At 33.5% G+C, this 26475-nt stretch overlaps 1 protein-coding gene across 3 annotated transcripts in view; it reads left to right on the forward strand.

Moving 5' to 3' along the window:
• NBEA (neurobeachin) overlaps window positions 1-26475 on the forward strand; it is a 754735-nt gene that overhangs the window by 159148 nt on the left and 569112 nt on the right. For all 3 annotated transcript variants that reach the window (XM_053563534.1, XM_053563535.1, XM_053563536.1), the window contains exons 12-18: window positions 1668-1820; window positions 3241-3409; window positions 7960-8039; window positions 8802-8864; window positions 8961-9058; window positions 13047-13139; window positions 21450-21558. In XM_053563534.1, the coding sequence (XP_053419509.1) occupies window positions 1668-1820; window positions 3241-3409; window positions 7960-8039; window positions 8802-8864; window positions 8961-9058; window positions 13047-13139; window positions 21450-21558 (765 nt within the window). The remainder of the gene's footprint in view (window positions 1-1667; window positions 1821-3240; window positions 3410-7959; window positions 8040-8801; window positions 8865-8960; window positions 9059-13046; window positions 13140-21449; window positions 21559-26475) is intronic.

Below are 26475 nucleotides of genomic sequence, written 5' to 3' on the forward strand. Positions count from 1 at the left end.
CATTGGGAGTAGATGAATGGCAGTTAACTTTCTTTCTTTCTTTCTTTCTTTCTTTCTTTCTTTCTTTCTTTCTTTCTTTCTTTCTTTCTTTCTTTCTTTCTTTCTTTTCTAGTTAATATGAGGGTGCATATGCTTAGGTTACATGGTTTGCAAAATTTTTTTTATTATTATTAAATCATAGCTGTGTATATTAATGCTATCATGGGGCACCATACACTGGTTTTATATACAGTTTGACACATTTTCTGGTTGACAAAGCCTTCTTGGCATTTTCTTAGTTATTGTGTTAAGACAATTATATTCTACATTTACTAAGTTTCACATGTACCCTTGTAAGATGCACAGGTGTTTATTGCAGCCCAATTGATAATTGCTAAGTCATGGAAAAGCCCAAGTGCCCATCAATCCACTAATGGATTAATAAACTGTGGTATATGTACACCATGGAATATTATGCAGCCTTAAAGAAAGACAGAGACTTTACCTCTTTCATGTTTACATGGATGGAACTGGAACATATTCTTCTTAGTAAAGTATCTCAAGAATGGAAGAAAAAGTATCCAATGTACTCAGCCCTGCTATGAAACTGATTTATGGCTTTGGTATGAAAGCTATAACCCAGGCAGTTAACATTCTTCATGGCAGGTCTTAGCATAGAGGTAGAGTCATGTGAAGCTGACTCTGAAAGGATAAAATATCCAAGGAGAGAAGGCCAGGAGAATATTTTCAGCAGAAAATACTCACAAATAATCTGAGGTTTGTGCAAGCAAATGAAGACAGTATGTCTAAGAGAGTCATATCTGTTTTTTCAGAAACTATAGATAGGTCAGAAAAGTTTATGCTAAGCATAATGCATTGCATTTTTCCATGTGGAACTCATTCCTAACTTTTTAAAGAAAGGATTCAGTGGAATAATGGAGCCATTTCATTTTTATTTTGATTTGGAGCTAGTTTAAGTGAAATTGCTTCTCTTTTCAAATGCCTTTTTGTGGATTATCATGATAGTTATTTCATATTATTTTAATTTCTATGTCTAAGATCTCTTTTTTGACAATTTCTATAGAAATGAAATCGAACCATTTTTTTCATATTTATTTTGTTTCTTTAGCTTAAGCTAATAATAAAATTATTTAACCTGACCTGAGTTATTTATCTACAATTGTTCTATAAAGGACTTCAGATACAAAGAAGTATCATAAGATTCTAGGTTTATTTTATTTTATGTTATTTTATTTTTTGAGACAGAGTCTCACTATGTCATCCTCTGTAGAGTGTTGTGGCATCACTGCTCAAAGCAACCTCAAACTCTTAGGCTTAAGCAATTCTCTTGCCTCAGCCTCCTGAGTAGCTGGAACTACAGGCGCCCTCTACAACGCCCGGGTATTTTTTGTTGTGATTGTCATTGTTGTTTAGCTGGCCTGGGCTGGGTTTGAACCCAACAGCCTCAGTGTATTTGACTGACACCGTAACCACTGTGCTACAGGCACTGAGCCAAGATTCTAGGTTTAATAATGAAATTAAAATTTTAATAATAAATATAAACTTTCATTTTATATTTAAACTATTAGGGATGACACGAAACATTCATATGTACTTATGTGAAGTCAGAAATTATACATTTGATACTCTGGATATTACAAGGTAGAATTTCTGTTTTCTTTCTTCAGTCATCAAGGGTTCATATAACCAGAGCTGTCCTGGAGCAGTTTTTATCTTTTGCAAAATACCTTGATGGTTTATCCCATGGCGCACCTTTGCTAAAGCAGCTTTGTGATCACATTTTATTCAACCCAGCCATCTGGATACATACTCCTGCAAAGGTATGAGGTTTATTCTCATTTATTTTATTTTAGGGTAATGTTATAAATTTTAGTGATGGAACTAAAGTATCGAGTAAAAAATATTTGGATTTTTCAGTTTATTATATGGTTACTAGGCAATTGTGTTAGGCAGTATCCATTATCAAAATATTAAATAGAGTGTATATAAGTATTCAAATAAATGAAACTACAGTTAAAAAATAAGCTTAGTGTAACAGTGCATTCTGACATCATGAGGTGTGAATCACAGCTTTCCAAAGAAGAGAATTCGCTATTCTGGTTATTGAAAGACTAGGAAAAAGAATAGATAAGTAATTGTCATGACCAGTGTGATCATTTTGACTGGAAAATTACTTTTATTTTAAAGAGAGAATTTAAATCCTTACTTGTAAATAATTTTTTGTTTTAAAATAAATGTATGTATATGTAAAATATTTTCCTAGTTATTATTTATTCTTACTTTTTCTCTAACCTGAATTTATCCCTATTATATCTTACTAGAAAAAATAATAAGGGATATTTTTATTTTATTCATTTGTTCATTTTTTTGTAAGAGATGAAGTCTCCCTTTGTTGCTTGGCCTAAAGTGTAGTGGTGCGATCATAGCTCATAATAGCCTCAAACTCCTGGGTTCAAGTAATCCTCCTGCCTCAGCTTTCAGAGGAGCTGGAACTACAGGCACATATCACCATGTGGGCTCATTGAAAAAAAATTTTTTATAGAGACCGGGCTTGCTGTGTTGCCCAAACTGGTCTCTATCTCTTGACCTCAAGCAAATCCTCCTACCTTGGCGTTTAGATTTTGAGCTATCTTTTATAGTTTTGACAAAGATACTTGTACTGGTTAGTTAGATAATGTTTAAGTTCTGATTTTTATTGTGGTTCATTGTATTATTGCCTGGGCCTGCGTCTAAAGTGAGTTCGCTATTTTCAACAGCTTTGACTTTCCATCTGTGTGCTTATGTGGTCAGATTCTGAAAGCCAACTATAGGCCGTGTATTTTTTCAAATATGCTATAGCTGACTCATGTTAGTGCTATTGCTATGAAGAAATATGTACACCGCTGAGAGCTACTGAAGTTTACTTTGATTAAGGACTTTTAGTCTACTTGGTTTTTAAAATAGTTTGATCTTATCAGGTTGGTTTCAATTAAATAACTGAATTATTTTAAATTATTTAATTGTCAAAGGCTGTGAGTTTATCTTTATTGTAGTAAGTTTTATTAGAATACTTTCATCGTAGGTTATTTTCTTTTGAAAACATAAATAATATTTTAGAAAAACTTATCTTTAATCTCATAATAAATGGTCATCTTAGCCTTTATTAATTTGCATTTAAATTAGAATTGAATTTATATTTGTAATACAAGCAGTTGAGACATTATAAATTTATTTTGATGATGTATTAATATTCTGCATTAGGTTCAACTTTCCCTCTATACTTATTTGTCTGCTGAATTTATTGGAACTGCTACCATCTACACCACCATACGCAGAGTAGGAACAGTGTTACAGCTCATGCACACGTTAAAATATTACTACTGGGTAATTAATCCTGCTGACAGTAGTGGCATTACGCCTAAAGGATTGGGTAAGTACAACACTATCACTCTATTACACTTGCCCACAATTAGTCTGATGAACAGATGTGCATGATTTCGTGAGATTGTCCCTCAACTGTTTTCTTTCTTCTGTAGTAGACTGGTAATTGATAACTGTTTGTAGTAAAGAAGTTTAGAGCTTTTCATGATTAAATTATTTTGGGATAATAAATAAAATAAGCTTTCATCTTTATTTCAGTCTTTATACTTTTTTAATTCTGGAAGATATGTTCATAATACTAAAAAACAGATGAATGATATTACTTATGACCAGTGTGTTCTATTTTTAGTTGTTGTCAACATTTTTTAGATTGTTAACCTTTCTTTTCGTTTTTATTCCACATTACCCTTTGTTCTAAGTATAGTAAAAACTAATTTAATTCTATACCATATTTTCTTTCTTGTTTTAAGAATATAGCCAGTTTCTAGTTTCTATAATTACGCAAAAATATATACTTAGAGAAAAAATACAAAAGAAAAAAATTTTACATTGAATCTCAGTGCAATTCATGTGTTTTGCTTTATTGCCTTGTCATTTTAATGTTCTTCAGTATAGTTTTTTTTATACTATTTCCTTATCTTTCATGACCTTGACGTCTTTGAAGAATACAGATAAATCACCTTTTTAGACTGTTTCTGTATTTGAATTTGTTAGATACTTGCTCGTGATGTTTCTCTTTTTTCATTTTTGCAAGGACTAACGCAGAAGCCATCTTGTTTCTGTCTCGTTGTATCGTGTAAGGAGGTACATGATGTTGAATTGTCCTTTACTAGTTACATTTGAAGATTTGGTTAGAGTGTTGTCTTTCAGATTTTTTTATTAAAGAATGATAATTTATAAGTATTTGTTGAGAGTATGCAAATATTCTGTTCTTCAGCTACATTTCACTTATTTTAGTTTATTGATGACTCCTGCTAGAACTAATCTTTACTGTGATGGCTGCCAATGACAATGCTTTCTAAGGATTTATTAGTTGGCATTTGGCTGTAAGGAGAACTTATTTTACTTCATTTATTTATTTATTTTTTACTTTTTAAATATTAGTGTAAACTTGTGGATTCAATGTAGTCTATTTAAAATTGGCACATTTTCTTTTCAAAGGGCCAATAAGTAAGTATGTCAGGCTGAGGGAGCCTCTGCCACAGTTGGTCAGCTCTGCATTGCATGGCAGGAGTAACCACAGATGGAGTGTGAATTAGTGGGATGGCTTGCTCCAATAAAACTGGCAAAGCCTGGTGAAATTATGGATTTCGTCCAAAGGCTGTGTTTGTCTATCCTGAGTTGCATCATTATTCTTTTTGAAGCTCAGGATTTGGCCAGTGGAACCCTTCACGTAGATTCTTGAGCCTTTATGACAAATATCTATAATTTGTTAATATTTTCTTTCTTCTACCACAAGTTGTTCTTGGTTCATCTTATAATTTCCTTGTGTAGCCCTGGTTTGGGGCAGTTTTGCAAGGAGCCCCAGTTTGCTTGGTGAAAATGGTTTTTAGAAACCAAGATCTGAGTTTTAGGTGTGCGTACTATTCTTTGGAGGTTGATACCTAAGGTACTCTTGTTGGACAGATCTAGTAAGTATGTTTATATGTATGTATGTGTACATAAATATGTATGCATTCAAACTGATCTGTTCATATGAAAATCATGACCTTACCACCAATGCCTTCAATTTTATGTCCAAAATCCTATGACTTAACCTAGCCTCAAACTTTTTGTATTTGCAGCTTTCTTCTTTGATGATGAGTAATCTGACCCCTATTGTCTTTAATATATTTATATGTGTTCTTAATCCCACTTCACAAAACTGATGTTTTGACACACATACCATCATCTTCTGAGCTTGGACATTGACAGTGGTTTCTAAACATCTCCTCAGCTGTGACTCTGAATGGTCCTTGCTGCGTCCTAAGCACCAATTATTTACGTGGTGCTGCCCACTCGACTGACCTGACCCTGATGGTCCTGTGAGACTTAGTTGCCTTTTTGGCTCGGTCAGCCTCTGGTGTCTCCTTGGCCTCTGACATCCCCTTAGGACACTGACACCTGAAGCTTCACGTTCTCAGGCTACTCCAAGGAGAGGGCAGGAAAGAGAACCAATAAATGTAAAGAAAAGTGACAAGAAAATTGGAAGAACATTTGTTTTTCTTAATGGCCTAATTTATTTTCTTTTACTTTAACATTTTAATCCTTTGAAATTAATTTTGTTATTTAGTGAAATGTGAGGTTATGATTTAAAGTACATAGTTTTTTCAATACTATTTTGAACTAAAAGGGTTATTTTAAGGCCACTCTTACTTGCACTACACTTGCTGTCATAAAACTATTATTCCTGTATAAACACGCACCTTGGGAAGTAGGATCATTTTGCTTTGACTATGACTTAACACTTTGTCTTTTAAATTGTTATAATCTATGGTTCACTATAAAAACATTAGATATATTAAAAATATACTATGTAGTATAGGTAATGCAAATAATTTAAAGGTTTATGAGTAAAAAGTTAATGTTCCCCCAAATAGCCGGTGTTACCAGTCTTTTTCTCATATAAATATGAGCTTATACATGTGTATACATTGGTGCTTCAAATTATAGCTATTTCAAAGATTTATTTTGAATGTATCATAGATACAAAGTAGTATGATTATATATAAATATTTATAATATGAAGATAAATATAAAATCAACATCATGTAAACATCACCAAGCTTAAATAGGATTTTACCGATGAGACTGTAAGTACCCATCCGTGCTCACATCTTCTTTCCATTCCTTTCCATAGAAATAACATATCTTAAATTTCATGTTTATTATTTCTTTACTTGTGTATATATATTAGTTTTTACTTTACTTTCCTATATTTTGCTATTTATATATTCACAAATAATTGTTTGTCTTCTATATTTTACATAAATGGTATAACTTGGCATAATTTGTTCTTTTACTCAATTTTATATTTTTTAGATAAATTTGCTTTTTATTTCACAAAATAGATTTATATCATATACACATAATTCAGACTTAAATTTTTTTTGTAATATTCTGCTTACATTGTGTAAATATGACAATAGTAATTATTGCAAACATTTACCGAATGCTTATAACTAAAATGATCTAGGCACTTTCCTAGTTATTTTATATATGTTGATCTATTTAATACTCACAAAATGTTCCAGGACAAGCATTACTGTTATCCTTATTCTAATGATAAAGAAAAAGAAAAAACCTACAAAACTTGTCCAATTTTATTGTGTTGGCAAAAATATAACAAATAAGGAAATTATTACTAATATAGTGTGGCCATTGCACACGAACTTTATGGCCACCCTGTATAACGTCTGTCTTCATGTGGCCATGTCATCAGAAGGAGAAACGTGGCACAGAGCTGAGGATTGAAGTAGGGTGAGAGCTTTAGCATTCTGGGTCGCCTGGTGCCGTGGCCAGTTGTTAGATCTTCAGTAATTTGATGAGCTGGTTTTTAAACCGTTGGTACCCTGAGATAAAAATGAAGACCTCCTCCCATCACTCTAAGGATACATCCTTACCAGACCACTGGTGGTTGATAGATTTCACTGCTTGGCCACTGTCAGTGCTCAGTTGCTTAATCTAAGAAGTATTTTTACAGGGTGTTCCTTTTATAACAATTCTTTAAGTTGTATATTATGCTTTCTCTGTATGTGCTATCTTTCACACAAAAAAGAGGTTTTAAAAACACTAATGCCAACTTTTGGGAAGGAGGGAAAAAGTACTTCCTGAACTATTGGTGGGGTGAGGCAAAAAAGTGTGGAGAGCAGTTTGGGAAAAAGAGATAGGGGAATAAATCTCCAAACACATAATTACAATGAAGAAGAATGTCACTTTTTCTATGCTTTGTTGTATAATGTGTGGGATGAAAATGGAGAGAGTCTTCAAATAAAGACAAATTTGACTGTGGATGAAAGAAATACTAGAAAACCTATTAATACCAATAGGGAAAAGCATTAATATAAAGGGGTAGTAAAATATTTTTAGTTTAAAAATTTTTTTCTCTGATTTTTAATTAAAAAATGTCTTCTTGGGCAGCGCCTGTGGCTCAGTCGGTAAGGCACTGGCCCCATATACCGAGGGTGGCGGGTTCAAACCCAGCCCCGGCTGAACTGCAATCAAAAAAATAGCCAGGCGTTGTGGCGGGTGCCTGTAGTCCCAGCTACTTGGGAGGCTGAGGCAAGAGAATCTCTTAAGCCCAGGAGTTGGAGATTGCTGTGAGCCGTGTGACGCCACGGCACTCTATGAGGGCCATAAAGTGAGACTCTGTCTCTACCAAAAAAAAAAAAAAAAGTCTTCTTTCCCCCAAATCTGACACTTAGTGAATAAATTGAAATTGCCAAAAATCTAAAAATTAATTTTGGATATTGTGATATTATTGAAACTGTATAACATTAATACTAACAAATATTATAATTTAAATAAATATTATTATTAAAGAATTCTATAATATACCAATATAATTGCACTAAGTGTTTTCATATCATGATTTTTTTTTCTTTTTCTATTTTATTTTAGATGGTCCCCGGCCATCACAAAAAGAAATTATATCACTACGGGCATTTATGCTACTTTTTCTGAAACAGCTTATACTAAAGGTAAAATTATTTTATATAATTCAGAACTGCAATTTAATAATTGAAATGGAACATTTGACACTTTAAAATCATTATTGTTAAATTAGCAACACTTTTAATTCATGAATTGCTTTCAAAATTTTGTAAATATTAATATGAGCTAACTTTCAGTTAAATGCTCTTTGAAATCTTTCATATTAAGGGATGTGACAAAAGTGGACAAGGAATATATGAATAAGAATTGAGCATAAAGGTTTTATTCTAGAAAGTGATCTGTTTTCCAATCTAAGAAGTCTTATATATTTTATTGCAGTAGAATTTATTAAAAGATTAAGATGAAGACAAAGGGACAATAAGTATAAATTGTGAGATAATAAACAAAAATTGATACTGTAAAGTCTTGTATGCATATTAAGGAAGGAGTAAATGATAAGAAAATGGTAATATGAGTACAGTTAAATGATCAAAAATACTAACTTTTGATAGTGAATGTCAAAGATGAGTGACTTTTTTTTTTAAAAGACACCTGCACCCAAATGTTTATTGCGGCACAATTCACAAATGCAAATATGAATGACTTTAAAAATTGATACAATTTTCTAAATTTTACTTATTAACTTGAAACAATAGTCTATAAATAGTGAAGTATGTGAGAACATTAAAGCATCACTATTTTTAAGTTTTTTTCTAAGTTATGATCTTTAAAATGATCATTTTAATACCTGTAATTAAAGTTTTCATTTTAGATTTAAAGTAAGTAACGAAATATTTTTTGAAAACTAGGATCGAGGTGTCAAGGAAGATGAACTTCAGAGTATATTAAATTACCTACTTACAATGCATGAGGTAGGACATGTTATACGTCTTATGTTTTAATTATTTGATTCCAAGCTTTAGACTAAGATTTTAACTAGATAAATATTGATAATGCTTTTTATACAGGATGAAAATATTCATGATGTATTACAGTTACTAGTGGCTTTAATGTCAGAACACCCAGCCTCAATGATACCAGCATTTGATCAAAGAAATGGAATAAGGTATGATTCATAATATTAGATTTTAATGGAGTACGTTTGTTCATCCAAGAATAATTACTATTCTCTGAATATTTGCATAAATATAGCAAATCTTACATTTGTAAGGGAATAAAAAGGCAAAAACTGATGTAAATCCTCAAGGAAGCTGATAAAATGTATAGAAAAGGGTCTGAGGACTCACAAAGAGTAACTAAATTATTGTTGCTGTAGTAAAGATATCACAAATAGTGGGTGGGACAGATGTTTTGCAAGAAGTAAAGGAAGGTATGGTTTAGCAAAAGAGGGCATAAGGAGATTGTATGATATTAGACCCAGGAGAGAACGTGGCCAGATTTAGAAGGTCCATACATTGCTAATAAATTTAGATTTTTTTTCTGTTGGTGATGAAAAATAAATAATTTTGAATGAGGAAATGTGTGCGGGCTACCATACCATCTAGATTTATCATCAGTGGAGGACAAAAATGATATAGGGAGATCAGCAGAGAGATGATTTCATTCGTCAGTGTTAGAGATGATGACTGAGGCAATGGCAGTGCAGTGGGAATAATGGAGATGAGAAAGGTTTTGGAATAAGAGGCCAAACCAAAGAATTTGAAAATTGACTTTAGTTATACTGATTATAAAATAACTTTGTATATAGGTTAAAATATATTTTCTTGGTTAGAATTGAATAAACTAAAGCCATAATTTAGCTCCTTAGGGATTCTCCATTTTTATTTTTTCTGGAATTTTGACCTAGTGGAATGACTAGGAAATGTAGGTTTTTGCCATATATAACTGAGTAAATTTCACGGAAAGTGTTTCTTACTGTGAGGTTAAACTATATAAAACTGTTGATTCTCAATTTATTTTAAGGTACAGCAATTTCGGATGGTTCAATAATATAATACGATTATACTCGTTTTTCTGAACTTATGTCTAGATTGAATACTTAATGTCCTTGTCTTTAGAACCTGGTTTATTATATTTTCTGATCATTGAAGTGAATCAATTGAAAGTATCCTCCATAATCTAAGTATGATATTCCTTACCCTTGTGGAAGGTCCCTACTTAGGTTGTCTAATATGATGAAATGCCGAAATAGCATTCTGAATTATTATGACACAATGGAAATACCCTACAAATGAGACTGCTTTTTGATAAGATCTTTAGGATTTTAAATATATGGTATAAAAGATGTGTAGAGGAAAGAAGATTTTTTTTATTATTTTTATTCATTCATTCATTCATTCATTCATTTTTGAGACAAGGTCTTGCCTGGGTCCAGGGTGCAGGGGCATCATCATTAGGTCATGGTAACCTCAAACTCCTGGGCTCAAGGGATCCTCCTCCCTCAAAAACCCAAGTAGCTTGTACTATACACATGTACCACCAGGTCCAGCTAATTTTTATATTTTCTTAGAGACAGCCTATTATTCAGGTTGGTCTTAAACTCCTGGCTGCCAGAAATCCTCCTGCCTTGGCCTCCCAAAGTGCTAGGATTATAGGCTTTATCCACTGTGCCCAGCCTAGCACAATAAATGAAAAGGCCTTATGGTTCATGGTATACCACCAGCTGGGTGTGCCAGATTGTCATCAGTTTTATAAATGAACACAAAGATAAAAATGGTCTTTCCTAGCCACTTCAACGTAGGCTTAGAATAATACAAAAAAAAAAAAAAAGGAAAAGATAGGCTCATTATGTTGAAAAATATTAAAAATTGTTAGGCATTTGAAAGTCTATCCTGTCTAAAATAGACTTTAAAGGGTAAAAGTCTATTTCATTGCCTATGAAATGTTTCTTTGGGAAAATTCTGGGCAATTGTAATTTATACATACTAAGAATTGGATAAAAAGAATGAACTCAATTTAATTCTTTTGATATTTTAATTGGACTTAAGAAAGCCCTTGTGATAATACAGCACTGAGCTGAGCAGTTAAAAACCTGATATTTGTATATCTGGAAATCTTCAAAGAAAATAATAGATAACAACCTGTCTTATATGTCTTAGACCATTTTCTGGCTGAATGTAGTGAGCTTGAGCAGATGAATTAATATTAGTATTAATAATAATATCCATTTTTTTTTTTTTTTTTTAAAGAGACAGAGTCTCACTTTATCGCCCTCAGTAGAGTGCTGTGATGTAACAGCTCATAGCAACCTCCAACTCCTGGGCTTAGGCAATTCTCTTGCCTCAGCCTCCTGAGTAGCTGAGACTACAAGTGCCTGCCAGAACTCCCAGCTATTTTTTTGTTGCAGTTTGGCCAGGAATGGGTTCGAACCCATCACCCTTGGTACGTGGGGCCGGCCCCCTATCCACTGAGCCACAGGCACCGCCCATAATAATATCTATTTTTAAGTAAATATTCATTAACCGATTTGTCAGTAAATTTCTTACTCATACTGTCTCACAATCCTGTGTCTGTAGATACCATGGCCTTAGGCATATTCATGTTATATTGTTAATCAGAATTTGACCCAGGGCGTTATCTTATATCTTCCCCCCCTCCTAATCAGAGTTATTCTTAGAGAACAGAAATTCTGTGGTAACTTTAGATTCTGTATTAGCCATGTTTTCAGACAGTGAACTTTTATTATTTTGATTCTCAAGATCATTAATACTATTGAATGTTTTTGATTGATTGATTAAATGTTCTGAGTGATTTCCTAAATACTTCCTTCTTGATATGTATGATTTTCCTTTTCTTTATCGTTACTGATTTTCCATCTTTTTCTTAGTGATCTTGCTCCTTGAAAATTCTGAAAATATTTTTCAATGTAAACACATACATTTAGGAATGTGGAATTTGAAAAAAATCATCATCTAAGGGAAAAAAGTACTCTTCTCGCAGCCTGTCCTTCTACAGATGAAAGGAAAAAAACAATTAAAAAGGAGGCAGTATCAACATTTTATTTTCTTTTTTTAATAGTATAAGCTATTGGTAAAAGTAAAAATAATGACATTATTTGTTATTATTACAAATAATGACCTTTTGTTCCCCTTTTTAAATATCATTAAATTGATACGGAAATTATATTGCATCTTCTATTGGCAGCATTTTTGTTTAGCCTAGATCACATTTCACTTAATAAAGATACTTAATACAGTAAGCACACCATAATTTTAAAATTGTCATTGCTACTCCCTAAAGAAACTTTTTATCATCTAGAATTAGGTGCAAAAATATAGTGTTATCATTGCCCCCTTCTATCTTATAGAAGACACACTTTTTTATTTAAAAAAGAGGAAAAAATTTCTAAACACCTATAAATGTTTTAATGACTCTGTCTCTTCTTTTCTATAGTTTTTGAAATGACAGAATAGGTTAGGTTATGTATCAGTACAGGCTTTTTAGCCCCAAATAACAAAACCACCTCTAAAACTATTTTAAGTAAACATCGAACAAGGTGTTTGTTTAAACAAAACTCCTTAGAATAGCAGCCTGGGTTGCCAAGCTATCAGGAAATGGGCTTGCTTTCTTTATTGCTTTATATGTGACCTCTTCATTCTTCCTTCTGTATGGTGACTAGCCGCTCTCAACAGAAACAAAGCATTGCTGTCCTAGTTTTTGTTTTAAATAATTTCTTAATTCAAGAACCTAGAAAAGACTAGAAATTATTTCTCAGACCTCACTCCAAATTCTCAGAAGGAGAAATAATTGGGCAAGTATCTATCCATGCTCTAACAGCCATGACCAAGAAAACAAGGTCATTAAGTTCAAGTGTGGGAGCCAATACTAAAAGAAAAGGAGATGTATCTTAAAATTGAAAGTTTTTGTTAAATGTCTTGGGTGGCCATACTTATGAACACCAATAACAGTGCCCTTATAAGTATTTATCTGAGGGCCAACTATAAAGAGAAATTAATAAAACATGCAAATTTAATTGTTACGAAGGACTATATAAATGTCAAGAGATAATTTATATTTTATATATTTATAATTTATAAGGTTTATAGTGTTTTTTTAATATTAGTGTTTAAAAATTGTTTATACATATATTTTAGGGTGATCTACAAATTATTGGCTTCTAAAAGTGAAAGTATTTGGGTTCAAGCTCTGAAGGTCCTGGGATACTTTCTGAAGCATTTAGGTCACAAGTAAGTTGATATTTTTCATGATGAATTATATTCATATCTATTAGAATTGTATTTTTATGAGTTTTGTATCTACTGTAATATGAAATTTGGAATAATCTAACAGTGGAAATAATAGCTTTCTGTGATGAGTTATAAAAATGTGTTATAAAATAATTTTTTATTTATAGTATTATGATTGTGCAGCAAGATCATGTTTAAACGAAATAGTTTATAGTTTTCTGAAAAGAAAATATTGCCCATTTTAAGGTTGTAGTAAAATAGTTTATCAAAGTAAAACTGCATATAGATATTAGTTCAAGGAAAACATTCTTGACACAGGGAATACTTACGTATATTGTGGTCTTTCTGAGAGCTGATACTAGACTTTATTATTTGTTCCTATTTTTTCCTAATAGTGGGGCTTTTTATTACTTTTTATAGAATTAATTATCCTATAATGCTTTCATTTCTTTCTCTAAATGCAGACTTTAGGTAATTTTTCAAAACACTTTTTCTAAAAGTAACAGCTATTGACTTAATGATTTCAGTTCATACTGTGCTGTCCAGCGCATGTATATTCTTTTAAAAATTCATTTTCTATACTAGTGTTCCCAAGGAAGTAGTACTATCATTTAGGAATTACTACATGAAGTTCCTTTCAGAACTTCACTGCTTAAATTAGGAAAGAGTTTAGGGGTAAAAGTGATGAAACTGTATAAAATCGCAGTGAAACATATTTTATTTTTTTGAGACTGAGTCTCACTTTGTTGCCCTTAGTAGCGTGCTGTGGGCGTCTTAGTTCACAGCAACCTCAAACTCTTGGGCTTAAGCAATCCTCTCACTTCAGCCTCCCAAGTAGCTGAGACAACAGGCGCCCGTTATAGCGGCAGGCTATTTTTAGAGACAGTCTTTCTTTGGCTCAGGCTGGTCTTGAACTGGTGAGCTCAGGCAATCAACCCCCCTCAGACTTCCAAGTGCTGGGATTATGGGGTGTGAGCTACTGTGTTCGGCCTCCAACGAGACATGTCTAACATGTTGTATAGTCTGGAAGTTTAAGTAATTTTATTTTCATTTTGTAACAAATCAATAGTTGAGGAAGTGAGAACAGAGGCATTGTCGATGTAGGGAATAGTTGAAAAAAAGCCAGCATTATAGAAAAGGATTACATATGGCTAAGCAGTTTTAGGTGTACTAGGTGATAGACTAGTGTGTGAGAGAACCATATACATTTTTATTACTAAGAGATAAGAATTGCTCATTTAACTTTGGTTAAGTAAAAGAAATTCATTCAGAAAAAGCTGAAGAGAATGCAGCCTTTTAAAACTATCAAGAAAGCACATTTAAAAATATAGAAGATAATTGCATTTCTCTGAGCATTTTCTCATGTGTTTTTTGGCCATTTCTCTGTCTTTTTCAGAGAAGTTTCCGTTCATGTCTCTTGCCCACTTATAAATGGGATTGTTTGCTCTTGCTGTTTAGTTGAGTTCTCTGTAGATTCTAGTTATCAGCCCTTTGTCAGGTCTGTAGCATGCAAATATCTTCTCCCATTCTGAAGGCTGTTTGCTTTAGTTGTGGTACACTTAGTTGTGCAGAAGCTTGTTAGCTTAATCAATGTCTCATTTATTTATTTTTGGTTTTGCTGCCATTGCCAAGGGGGTCTTCTTCATAAAGTCTTTTCCAAGGTTGATTTTGTCAAGAGTTTTTTCCACATTTTCTTCTAGAATTTATATTATTTTGTGTCTTAAATCTTTTTTCCATATAGAGTCAATTTTTGTAAGGGTGAGAAGTATGAATCAAAACCACACTGAATTATCACCTAACCCCAGTGAGAATAGCCCATATCACAAAATTCCAAAGCTGCAGATTCTGGTATGGCGAAGGAGAGAAGGGAACACTTTTATACTGCTGCTGGAATTTCAAACTAACACAGCCTTTATGGAAAGAAGTATGGAGAATCCTCAGAGAGCTAAAAGTAGACCTTCCTTTTTTGATCCCACAATTCCATTAGCAGGTATCTCCCCAGAAGAAAAACAAATCACTCCACCATAAGGACATGTATGTTAGAATATTCATCGCAGCTGAATTTACAATCCCTAAGATGTGGAATCACCCCATGTACTAACTAACACATAAATGAATTAATAAACTGTAGTGTATGTATGCCATGAAATCCTATTCAGCCACAGAAAAAGATGGAGGCTTCACGTCTTTTGTATTTTCCTGGATAGAAGCGAAGCACATTCTTCTGAATGGAGTATCACAGGAATTGAAAAGCAAGTATTCTGTGTATTCAGTACTAATATGAAACCAATAGATAAACAACTGTCTACAAGAGAGAAGAACTACACCCCAACAGGAGAGAACATAATTGAATTCAAATGGGGATCATTGTGGAGGAGGGAAGGAGAAAGAGGAGGTGAGAGGAGATTGGCGGGCTCTCACGGTGCACACCACCTGGATGAAGGGCTCAACTACAACTTGAACTTAACCTAAGAAACACAAACAATATTACCTAAATCATTTGTAGTCTCATATTAATCTGAAATAAAAAAAATAGAAAAAGATGAAACCTCGCAGATAGTGCCAATAAAAAATAACAAGCAAGCAATTTCCCTGTGTAAACATAGTTAAGATATCCCTTTCCCCCTTCTTTTTCTTTAAAATTCCTAAGTAATGCAACAAGAAATAAATAATGAAATCTCTTACTACCACAACTGTTAGTAAAATTAGTAGAAAGGAAGAACTCAGAACTCCAAGGTATGAGTATCAGCTGCTGGAAGCTGCTGAGATTGGGTAAAAGCTATGAAGGATAAAGACAAGAGAAAATACAGAAAATGCTGAGAGAGTTCAGTGATAACAAATCTCACAAAGTGTCACTGAAAGGACCCTTTCTAAAGATGAAAGGCTCACCTTAAGGTAAAAAAATAGATCCTTTGTTTGAAATGATAGATACATGTACAACATGGCTGATAGAATCCTTTTTGAGTAAGATTGGTTTCAAAAAAGCAGAAAATGAATAACAAAGAATTACACAGATGAGCTAGCTATATTTGTAAGAAGCCATCTGTCTCTGTGGCTGCAGAGAAGAGTCAGTTTTTGGATTGTGAAAGCAAAAGAGATTGCCCTTGCCCCTTCTTTTACAACACAGATGCAGGGAAATCTCTTGCAAATGGCTGATCCAGGAAAGTTTGACTAAATCAAAAGAATTGGCACAGTGTGAGTGCCTATATATCAGATTAAAAAACCTGGAAAAAATAAGCAAAACTAATCAGTAGAGGAATAGCACTCACTAGAAAAATATTACTGTGGAGCAATTGTGATTTAAAAATCTACCAGAGTTAAAAAAAATAATAAGAACCAAATGAATTGCTTCTGAGAAAGGGCAACCACCTCACAGAGTATTGAAAAGTTATAACCTAGCTACTCAGAGGTTGAAGCAGTAAGATGGTTTGAGCCCAGGAATTCGAGACCAGCCTGGGAAACATAGTAAGATCTTACTTTAAAAAAAAAGAAGATGTATTAGTTTGCAGTCCCTCCAGCAGTGTAAAAGTTCCTTTCTCTCCATATCCATGCCAGCATCTGCAGCTTTGAGACTGCAAACTAATATACAACCTTTTTGGAAGGAAGTATGGAGAAACCTCAAAGAACTCAACCTGGACCTCCCATTTGGTCCTGCAGTCCCATTACTGGGCATCTATCCAGAAGGAAAAAAAACCTTTTATTATAAAGACACTTGTACTAGGCTGTTTATTGCAGCCCAAATTACAATCGCTAAATGTGGAAACAGCCTAAATGTCCTTCAATCCAAGAATGGATTGGTAAACTGTGATATATATATACACACACCATGGAATATTATTCAGCCATTGAAAAATGGAGATTTTGCAGCATTTGTACTAACCTGGATGGAGGTGAAACACATTATTCTTAGTGAAGCATCACAAGAATGGAGAAGTATGAATCCTATGTATTCAACTTTGATACAAGGACAATTAATGACAATTAATGACACGGTGGGGCATGGGGGGAGGGGAGACCAGACAGAGAAGGAGGGAAGGGGTGAGGGAAAGGAAAAGAAGAAAAAAAAGAAAAGAAAATAGTGAGTAATTCTCACATAAATTGGATTTGTTTAACCAAAGTGCATTACTTAACATTAATTTTTAATTCAACTTGTTAATATGTTGTTAGGATATTGCATCCTCATTTATAAGGAAATATGTTTATAATTTTCCCTTTATAATAATATATTTTCTCCAATTTTAATATCAGTGTATCCAGATTAAGTAGAATGATTTTGAAGTATTCTTTTTCTGTTGTCTATAAAACTTGGCATGATCTGTTTTTTGAAATTATCTTTTACTTTTATTTATAAATATTAGTTGTCTATTTTTTGAGACTTTGGAAAAAAATTAAGAAGTTAACTGATGATTCCATACTAAACCTCAGAGTCAAAGCATTCTACAATAGACATACTCCTGTTTGACTCACATACTCTTATGTGAATGTTACTTTCTTTGCATTATTATTGTTCCTTAATATTTTGATGCAGCAATCGTCTGATTTCTTTTCTGAATGTATTTATGTATTTATCTTCATTCGTTCTTTACAAGATTTTTGTTTCTTGTCTCTATTTTAAACATTGTTATTGTTAATAAATTTTAAGCCTTTTTAATTTTGTGAAGGCAAAAAGTGGAAACCTAATAAACACATGTATATGTAAAAAAATTTTTTTAAATGAAAAAAAGGTGATGTAAGAAATACTAGAACTCTTGTGGCTAGCATAGTAAGATATGTAAAAGATAAAAATGAAAACAAAGAAAGTAATGTGCAGGGCTGGGCGCCGGCTCAATGGTTAGGGCACCAGTCACGTGCACTGGGGCTGGTAGGTTCGAGCCAGAAGCAGGAAGTTTAGCATAAAAATCTCACTGTAAAGCACAACTACAAGAACACCAAAGACAAAAGGAGTAACAAAGCTAGCCCTACAATATTAAAGCAAATATAATATTTTAATAGTTAAAATCATATGGTACTTATTTGTGAAGACACAGAGCAAATGATAGAATTCAAAGTCAACAGATTGAAAATAGTTTCCACTTTTTACTTATCAGATTGACTATTTTTTTTTACAGTTTTTTTTTTTTTGTCCAGGGCCGGGTTTGAACCCACTGCCTCTGGTATATGGGGTTGGTGCCCTACTCCTTGAGCCATAGGTGCTGCCCAGATTGACTATTTTTATGATTAGTATGATGCATAGGGTTGGTAAAGCTGTTGGTAAAAGACATTTGTACCTTAATGATAAAAATATGAACATACATACTTTTTTGGTTAGTTTAGCAAAGTCTCATAAAAAATTAAACTATAAAGTTTTAACGTGATTATTTCAGTTGTAAGAATTTATTCTAAGGAAATAAACATGGTTATGCCCAAAGGTTTATCTAAAGAAGTGGTTCTCAACCTTCCTAATGCCACGACCCTTTAATACAGTTCTTCATGTTGTGGTGACCCCCAATCATAAAATTATTTTCGTTGCTACTTCATAACTGTAATTTTGCTACTGTTATGAATTGTAATGGAAATATCTGATACACAGGATAGCCTTAGGTGACCCCTGTGAAAGGGGCGTTTGACCCCCAAAGGGGTCGCGACTCACATGTTGAGAACTGCTGATCTAAAGGAAGGTTTGTTTATGGTAGGAAAAAAGCATACAAATAACATAAGTTGTTAACTGTAGTGAATGGATAAGTTAACTATGCTACATTTTTATTATCAATTACTCTTAGTGACATTGAGAAAGACAGTAGACTCTTGATTCAATGGGAAAAAGCTACAAATTACTATATATAGAACAATTTCCATTATTGATTTTTGTATCTGTCACATGTAGGTTTATGTACATAGCCATTAATCTGAAAGAGCACAAACTATATTTATAATGATTATGTCAGGAATTAAGGACTTTTTGTCTTTCCCCCCCATTTTCCTCTTTTCACATATTCTCTGAATTTGTTATAAGAGGTATTTCTTGACCATTCAAAAAGATAAGGTTATTTTGTGTAGAAAGAAATTGCAGTAAACATCAGTGGATTGTTTAGTAAGCTTATAAACCTGAAATTTGCATGAGTAAAAGATTATGCTTTTGAAAAAAGTGAGTTATCCTCTAATCCAAGTGGACAGAAAAACTGTAAAATTTAAGACATAAAACAAATAGGCACTGAAAACTGACATCTATTTAGGTCTTAAAGATGAACAGGTTTACAATGTTAGTGTCTCCAGTAAATATCCCACCTGAACCGAATCCAGGAAGCAAGGTCTTTTATCAGCAGTCCTGTGGGAAACAAAATCATATGGCGTATAGGACCAGTGCACCATTCCCTGCCTGAAGTGATGGATGACATTTTTGGGTATCTCTTGACAGCTATGCAGCAAAGTTTTTTAGAAAGCATTGTTTTAAAGCAGTCTGACCCATCTTTTTCCTGGTAAATGCACAGTATCTTCAAATCCCCTCTAAATCTAAATTAAACATCATCTAAATTTAGAATTAAGCATTGCTATAAACATTTAAATTGGAGGAGATAATAATGAAGAGGGCTTAAATTTCTTTGGTTGATGTTGTGCTGGTACAGTTAAGAGATTATTCTAAATTCCAGATAGCTTAATTTAGACATAAGTTTTACCATCTCCTTATAGCAGAGAGATATGTCATAGGCAATGCTTTGGCATTTGCTTATTCCTCATTGGGAGCAAATGAATGCGTCAGGCCTTCTTTTCTTGAGTGTGGCTTAGATTGGAAGAGACTAAAGCCTTCCCCTCCATAATGCAAGAGTATCTATTAGTCTTGTTTTTTAATGGCCAGTTAGACCTTTGTTTAGTTTCATTTAACTGCTTTGCAAACACAACCTCAGGACAGATGCCCTAGCTTCCTTGTCAATTTAGGTCATTTTGTTGGTCTGAAGAGGTTTGGGTGGGGGGACCGTCTGTCCTGTGTCTTTCCCTGTGGAGTGTGGATCTGGGAGGCTGATGTTAAAAGAGAGGATTTATAAGTGAATGGTACCCAGATAAATGGTTCATGATTTGATTTCTGTATTAATTATAGTATAGTAACAATCACTGCTATAAAAAATAATGAAATTTTAGTCACTTGTCAAGGTGGTAGTTTCTTTCTTGTTGACTTAAAATCCAAATAGATTTTCCTCTGTAGGTGATTCTCTTATAATCAGTGATTTAGAGATGCAAGCATCTTATTCCATCTTGTGGCTCCATTGTCTCCATCATATGGCTCTGGTGTTGCTGGCTTGGGGAAGGAACTTGGAAGACGTGCATGAGTACTTTTCCTGTGAGCTGGACCTAAAAATAGTCCATGTGTTTTCTGTTCATATGTTACTGGCTAGAACTCACTTAAATGGCCATACTTAACTGGAGTGAAGGCTGGAAATACAATTTTGGGCCTAGGAAGAAAGGAGGAAAAGAGCAAGAGTTTGGAATTATAGCAACAGGCTATATCACAGATCCATAGCCTGAAAGAAAATGTAATTTCCAAACTCTTGCTCTTTTCCTCCTTTCTTCCTATCTCTGTGATATAGCCTGTTCTCCAAATGGAGAGCAATAAAAGTCAAAGACAGAAATGAAATATTCAGGGTTGGGAGACAAGAAGATGCAAGTCTTGAATTCTAAGCGGCACAAGTGAGGGACACGTGGTAATTTCCTGAGCTGGAGCTAATTATTCCAGGAGGCCTTTAATGGACCTTCTAATTATGGGTGTGGGATCTGAACAGTTAAATCAGCTAATAGTAAGTAGAAAGGCATTTTGTTTTAGCTTTTAATCCATTAGTAGACCAAAAATACAAGCAATGGTGAGTCCTCTTTACTTATGTAGAATTATTTTGCTGTATGACCCCAACATTAAAGTTGGAATATTTACTTTTATGATAATTTTAGATTCTTGATGTTATGGTTTAGTACAGATTATTTTATAGACCATGAATATGGACAGAAATGATTTTAAAATTATGAGGTCTCTGTATTAGAAGAAACCAATAATTTTTACCCAATAAAAATTACTTCCAAATAGTTGTTAAAAATGTGAAAATAATAATCAACATGTATATAATATCCTATAATTTGTATATCTCAACATTTTCATTTGTACAGGCATTTTATTTGAGAAGGGTTTAAATGGTAGTCTTGGGACTTTAGAGGATAGCTGTACTATAAATAGGAGTTCATAGAAACAATTACTTATATAATTCTGTATCTGTTTATAAATTGCACTTTCTTATCTAGAGATCAGAGAATTGGCGTGTTTCATGGTGTTTTTCTCCCCCTTCTCTCTAGGAGAAAAGTTGAAATTATGCATACCCATAGTCTTTTCACTCTTCTTGGAGAAAGGCTGATGTTGCATACAAACACCGTGACTGTCACTACCTACAACACTCTTTATGAGGTAACAATGAAAGATGCGTGATGAAAATCCCAGTGTATATGGTGGAAACCTTCTTTATCTATGTAATCAAGATCACTAGTTGCTTAATTTAAGAAGACAGTTAAAGCTAGAATCGTTCTTGTTTTTTTTTTTAATAAAAAGATGACTACATACCTTATATCTTTTATTTTATTTTAAAACGTATCAATATACAATTACTTACCAATCTTCTTATGTTGGTCCACGAGCTGCTCTTAGAGTATGGGGTGGCTGCCTAGCTTCATACACAGTCTTTCTCACATAAACGAGGCCCGTTACATAATACGTATTAGTTCTACAGCCCTTCCTCACCCCCACGTCCTTCTCTCACTTTCCTTCTTAATTCATCTCTCTGTCTCTCTGTTTCTAATACCTAGCAGCTATCAACAGTAATGCAAGAGTTGATAATGGTATAAAATGTAGGTAAGAATTATTTGTAAAAATGATATCTAGAAGAATCTTTATATCTCATGATTTCAATATAGAAGTTCCTTCCTCATCATTTCTAGCTGATGGCCCTATACCTTTGGGTTCTGTGTTTTCTATGAAATGCATATACTACCGCACAAAGTAGCAATTTTATTTTTCAAATGCAAATAAAATGTTAGGAATATTCCTTACAGTAACCTTAATTCTACTCCTTAGAACTGATCTCATTGACCCTAATTCTTTTCTATAGTGCAATGGTTGATAAACTACCAATATTCATTTTCATATATGCCTGTGAGCTAAGGATGTTTTATATTTGTAAATGATGAAAATAATCAAAAATAGTACATGACATGGAAAATTTAAATGACTTTTAAATTTCAATGTTCATAGTTTTATTAGAATAGAGTCGTACTCATTTTGTTGAGTGTGTTGCCTATGGCTACCTTTGTGCCACAACCACAGATAGTTGCAACTGGAAGGTTCGTGTTCTAATCACTTTGCACTGTTGCTTGGCACACTGGGAATCACAGTGGTGCAATAACTCACCAGTGTTTCACATAAAAGGTATATTGCTGAACATAACTAAAAAAATATATATACTAGTGCATACCTGTTATGTCAAATCAAAAAGAAAAGTAGATTTCTAATCTAACTCCTTGAAATACAGTGGAGTACAGATTATTGGATCTTATATACATATTTAGATGACAGGGTTTGTGTCTGTTATCTAAGGCCATTATAGTCATGCTAAAAGAATACTCACAGATATTACTAAACATGCATAACAATATTCCTAACTCAGAAAAGCAGTCAGGAAATACAAAATCTTATCATTACAAATTTCTTCAAAACCTTTTTAAAAATGAAAATGAGACACTTTGAGGAAGTCAGATACTGAGATTCTGAATGGAAATTTATTACAGTTTTAAATTAATATTGGACAAATTCAAACTTCTATAAGACTGCTGCGATTTCATGTAATCACAGGCCACATCAGCCACTCCCAGATCTTGCACAGCCCTCAAATGGGATGGTTTTTACATTTTTGAATAATATGGGATAGGGGAAGAAAGGAATATTTAAATGATGTGAATTTTAAATTTCATTATCTATAAATATTATGGTTTTATTGAAACATAGCTATGTTCATTCATTTAATCCACAGGTGAATCACGCTAGAATGACAGCATGGAGTATTTGTGATAGAAACTAAGTGAACCACAAATCCCAAAATATTTACTGCATGCCCTTTTATATAAAAACTTATTCTACAGCAACTCAGAGAAATGTAACTCCTCTCTCACTCTTTTGTTAAATCTGTATTTTAATCTGATATCAGAATTAATATGCATTCATTATGAAAATCTGGAAAATATAGAAAAGCACCAAATAAATTTTACCCATTAGGGTTGCCATTAATATTTAATACTGACTGGACATAAAGTTCGTGTGTAATTTAAAATAGTTTAATGTAGTAAATTGCACATGAACTTTATGTCCACTGTGTATAAAAGTATATTTAAGTTTTTCTCAACTTGCACTCATAACTCTTATAAAATATTCTACACATAATTTTGTGTCCTGCTTTTTGCGTTAACATTATATTGCAAATATATTTATTACAAAATATTCATCTATAGCTTGGGAGGGCAAACTTTTCTGGTAGAGTCAGATGATAAATGTTTTAGGCATTTTAGGTTATATCAGCAGTTCTCAATCTGTGGGTCGCGACCCCTTTGGGTGTCGAACGACCCTTTCACAAGGGTTGCCTAAATACATCCTGCATATCAGATATTTACATTACAATTCATAACAGTAGCAAAATTATAGTCATGAAGTAGCAATGAAAATAATTTTATGGTTGGGGCTCACCACAACATAAGGAACTGTATTGAAGGGTCGCGGCATTAGGAAGATTGAGAACCACTGGGTTATATGGTGTCTCTCACAATTACTCAGCTCTGTAATTGCAACCCGGAAGTAGCTGTAGATAGTATGAACCAAATGGGCTGTGTTCCAGTAAAACTATATTACAGAAACAGGTGGCAGGCCATATTTGGCCCACAGATCATTGGTTTATAACACTACTTTTAACTATTTTATTTCATTTTTCTCTGTTCTATATTCTTGCCGGTAAATTTTAAGACTGACTGCTCTTTTGGTAAATGAAGAAACTTTTTGGATACTCTGATTTTTTTCATTTCTGAGCTTAATGTTACTACTTTGTGTCAGTGCCTCCTCAAATCACATGGTTTATAGACTCTCCCCTCCATAAGCAGTGCCTTTTAGAATTATAGTAGTTTTTAATATTACTTTAATTTTTGGCATATAGAACCAAATAAGCACTAATAGAGAGGCCTATTCTGTGCAGAGTATGGTGATGTCATTACCTGTCTTGATTCTGGTATTATGTTTCCTAGTGATAGTAACTCCCTGTTGTTGGGTACCTCATGTGACAGTTACATTCTTTGTATGTATCAGATAATACAACTGCCCTATGATGCTGATATTTTTATTGCCTTTTAAAACAGACAAACTGAGACTCACATGTTAAATAATTTGTTCTATGTCATGTCACTAATAAATGGTCATAAAAATAGACAGTTTCCATAATAATTGTGCATAAGACAAAAAAAATGTCAGTCTATGAATCCCTTCAGTTGAAGCAGTAAATCCTTCCTGAATCAAAACCTTGCTTAAACTATCAGGGAATCCTTCAGCATGTTAGTGTGTAATACTGGTGAACTTGTGCTTAGGTCTTTTTTTTTTTTTTTTAACTTACTGATAGCTTTGATCAATTAAGTATAAGTATTTTTTTATTATTATTAAATCATAGCTGTGTACATTAATGCAATCATGGTGCACCATGCACTGGTTTTATATACAATTTGAAATATTTTCATCAAACTGGTTAACATAGCCTTCCTGGCATTTTCTTAGTTATTGTGTTAAGACATTTATATTCTACATTTACTAAGTTTCACATGTACCCTTGTAAGATGCACCATAGGTGTAATCCCACCAATCACCCTCCCTCCACCCATGCACCCCACTCCCTTCCCTCCCTCTCCCCCTTCCCCATATTCTTAGGTTATAATTGGGTTATAGCTTTCATATGAAAGCTATAAATTAGTTTCATAGTAGGACTGAGTACATTGGATACTTTTTCTTCCATTTTACTTTGCTAAGAAGAATATGTTCCACCTCCATCCATGTAAACATGAAAGAGGTGAAGTCTCCATTTTTCTTTAAGGCTGCATAATATTCCATGGTGTACATATACCACAGTTTATAATCCATTCGTGGGTCGATGGGCACTTGGGCTTCTTCCATGATTTAGAAATGATGAATTGGGCTGCAATGAACATTCTGGTACAAATATCTTTGTTATAATGTGATTTTTGATCTTTTGGACATATACCTAGTAGAGGAATTATAGGATTGAATGGCAGATCTATTTTTAGATCTCTAAGTGTTCTCCAAACATCTTTCCAAAAGATTATTAGTTTGCATTCCCACCTGCAGTGTACAAGTGTTCTCTTTTCTCCACATACACGCCAACATCTTTGGTTTGGGGATTTTGTGATATGGGCTAATTTTACTGAGTTAAATGATATCTCAAAGTGGTTTTGATTTGCATTTCTCTGATGATTGAGGATGATGAGCATTTTTTCATATGTCTGTCGGCCGTGCACCTGTCTTCTTCAGAGAAGTTTCTCTTCAAGTCCCTTGCCCAGCCTGAGATGGGATCACTTGTTCTTTTCTTGCTAATACGTTTGAGTTCTCTGTGGATTCTGGTTATTAAACCTTTGTCGGAAACATAACCTGCAAATATCTTCTCCCATTCTGAGAGCTGTCTGCTTGCTTTACTTACTGTGTTCTTGGCTGTGCAGAAGCTTTTTAGTTTGATCAGGTCCCAATAGTGTATTTTTGATGCTGCTTCAATTGCCCAGGGGGGGAGGGTCCTCCTCATAAATTATTCACCCAGATTTCTTCAAGAGTTTTCCCTGCACTTTCTTCTAGTATTTTTATAGTTTCATGTCTTAAGTTTAAATCTTTAATCCAGTGAGAGTCTATCTTAGTTAATGATGAAAGGTGTGGGTCCAGTTTCAGTCTTCTACAAGGTATAAGTATTTTAATAATTATTTTACCTATGTGAATTTCTGAACCTCTACTCATTTTAACCCATTATTTGACAATAGAGTAGAAAGTCTGTGAAGTCAGTGAAACTTTATATTAAAACAAATGCATAGAATAGATAGGATGATATGTTGAATTTGAAAAATGATTGTGTACTCCTAGCCTTAAAATAAGGAAAGGTCACATGCGTACACTGCATATGCACATGTCTGTCTTTCTACTGGCCTTCCTGAGGTGCCTCACAAGAAGTGCGGCTGCATCTTCACACACCATGTTCACGTGTGTGTGCTCCTGCGATCCAGAGCATGCTGTCTGTTGCTATTCTAC

The sequence above is a fragment of the Nycticebus coucang genome, chromosome 15 (genome assembly GCF_027406575.1).
Source record: "Nycticebus coucang isolate mNycCou1 chromosome 15, mNycCou1.pri, whole genome shotgun sequence".
In the NCBI taxonomy this organism is placed as follows: Eukaryota; Metazoa; Chordata; class Mammalia; order Primates; family Lorisidae; genus Nycticebus; species Nycticebus coucang.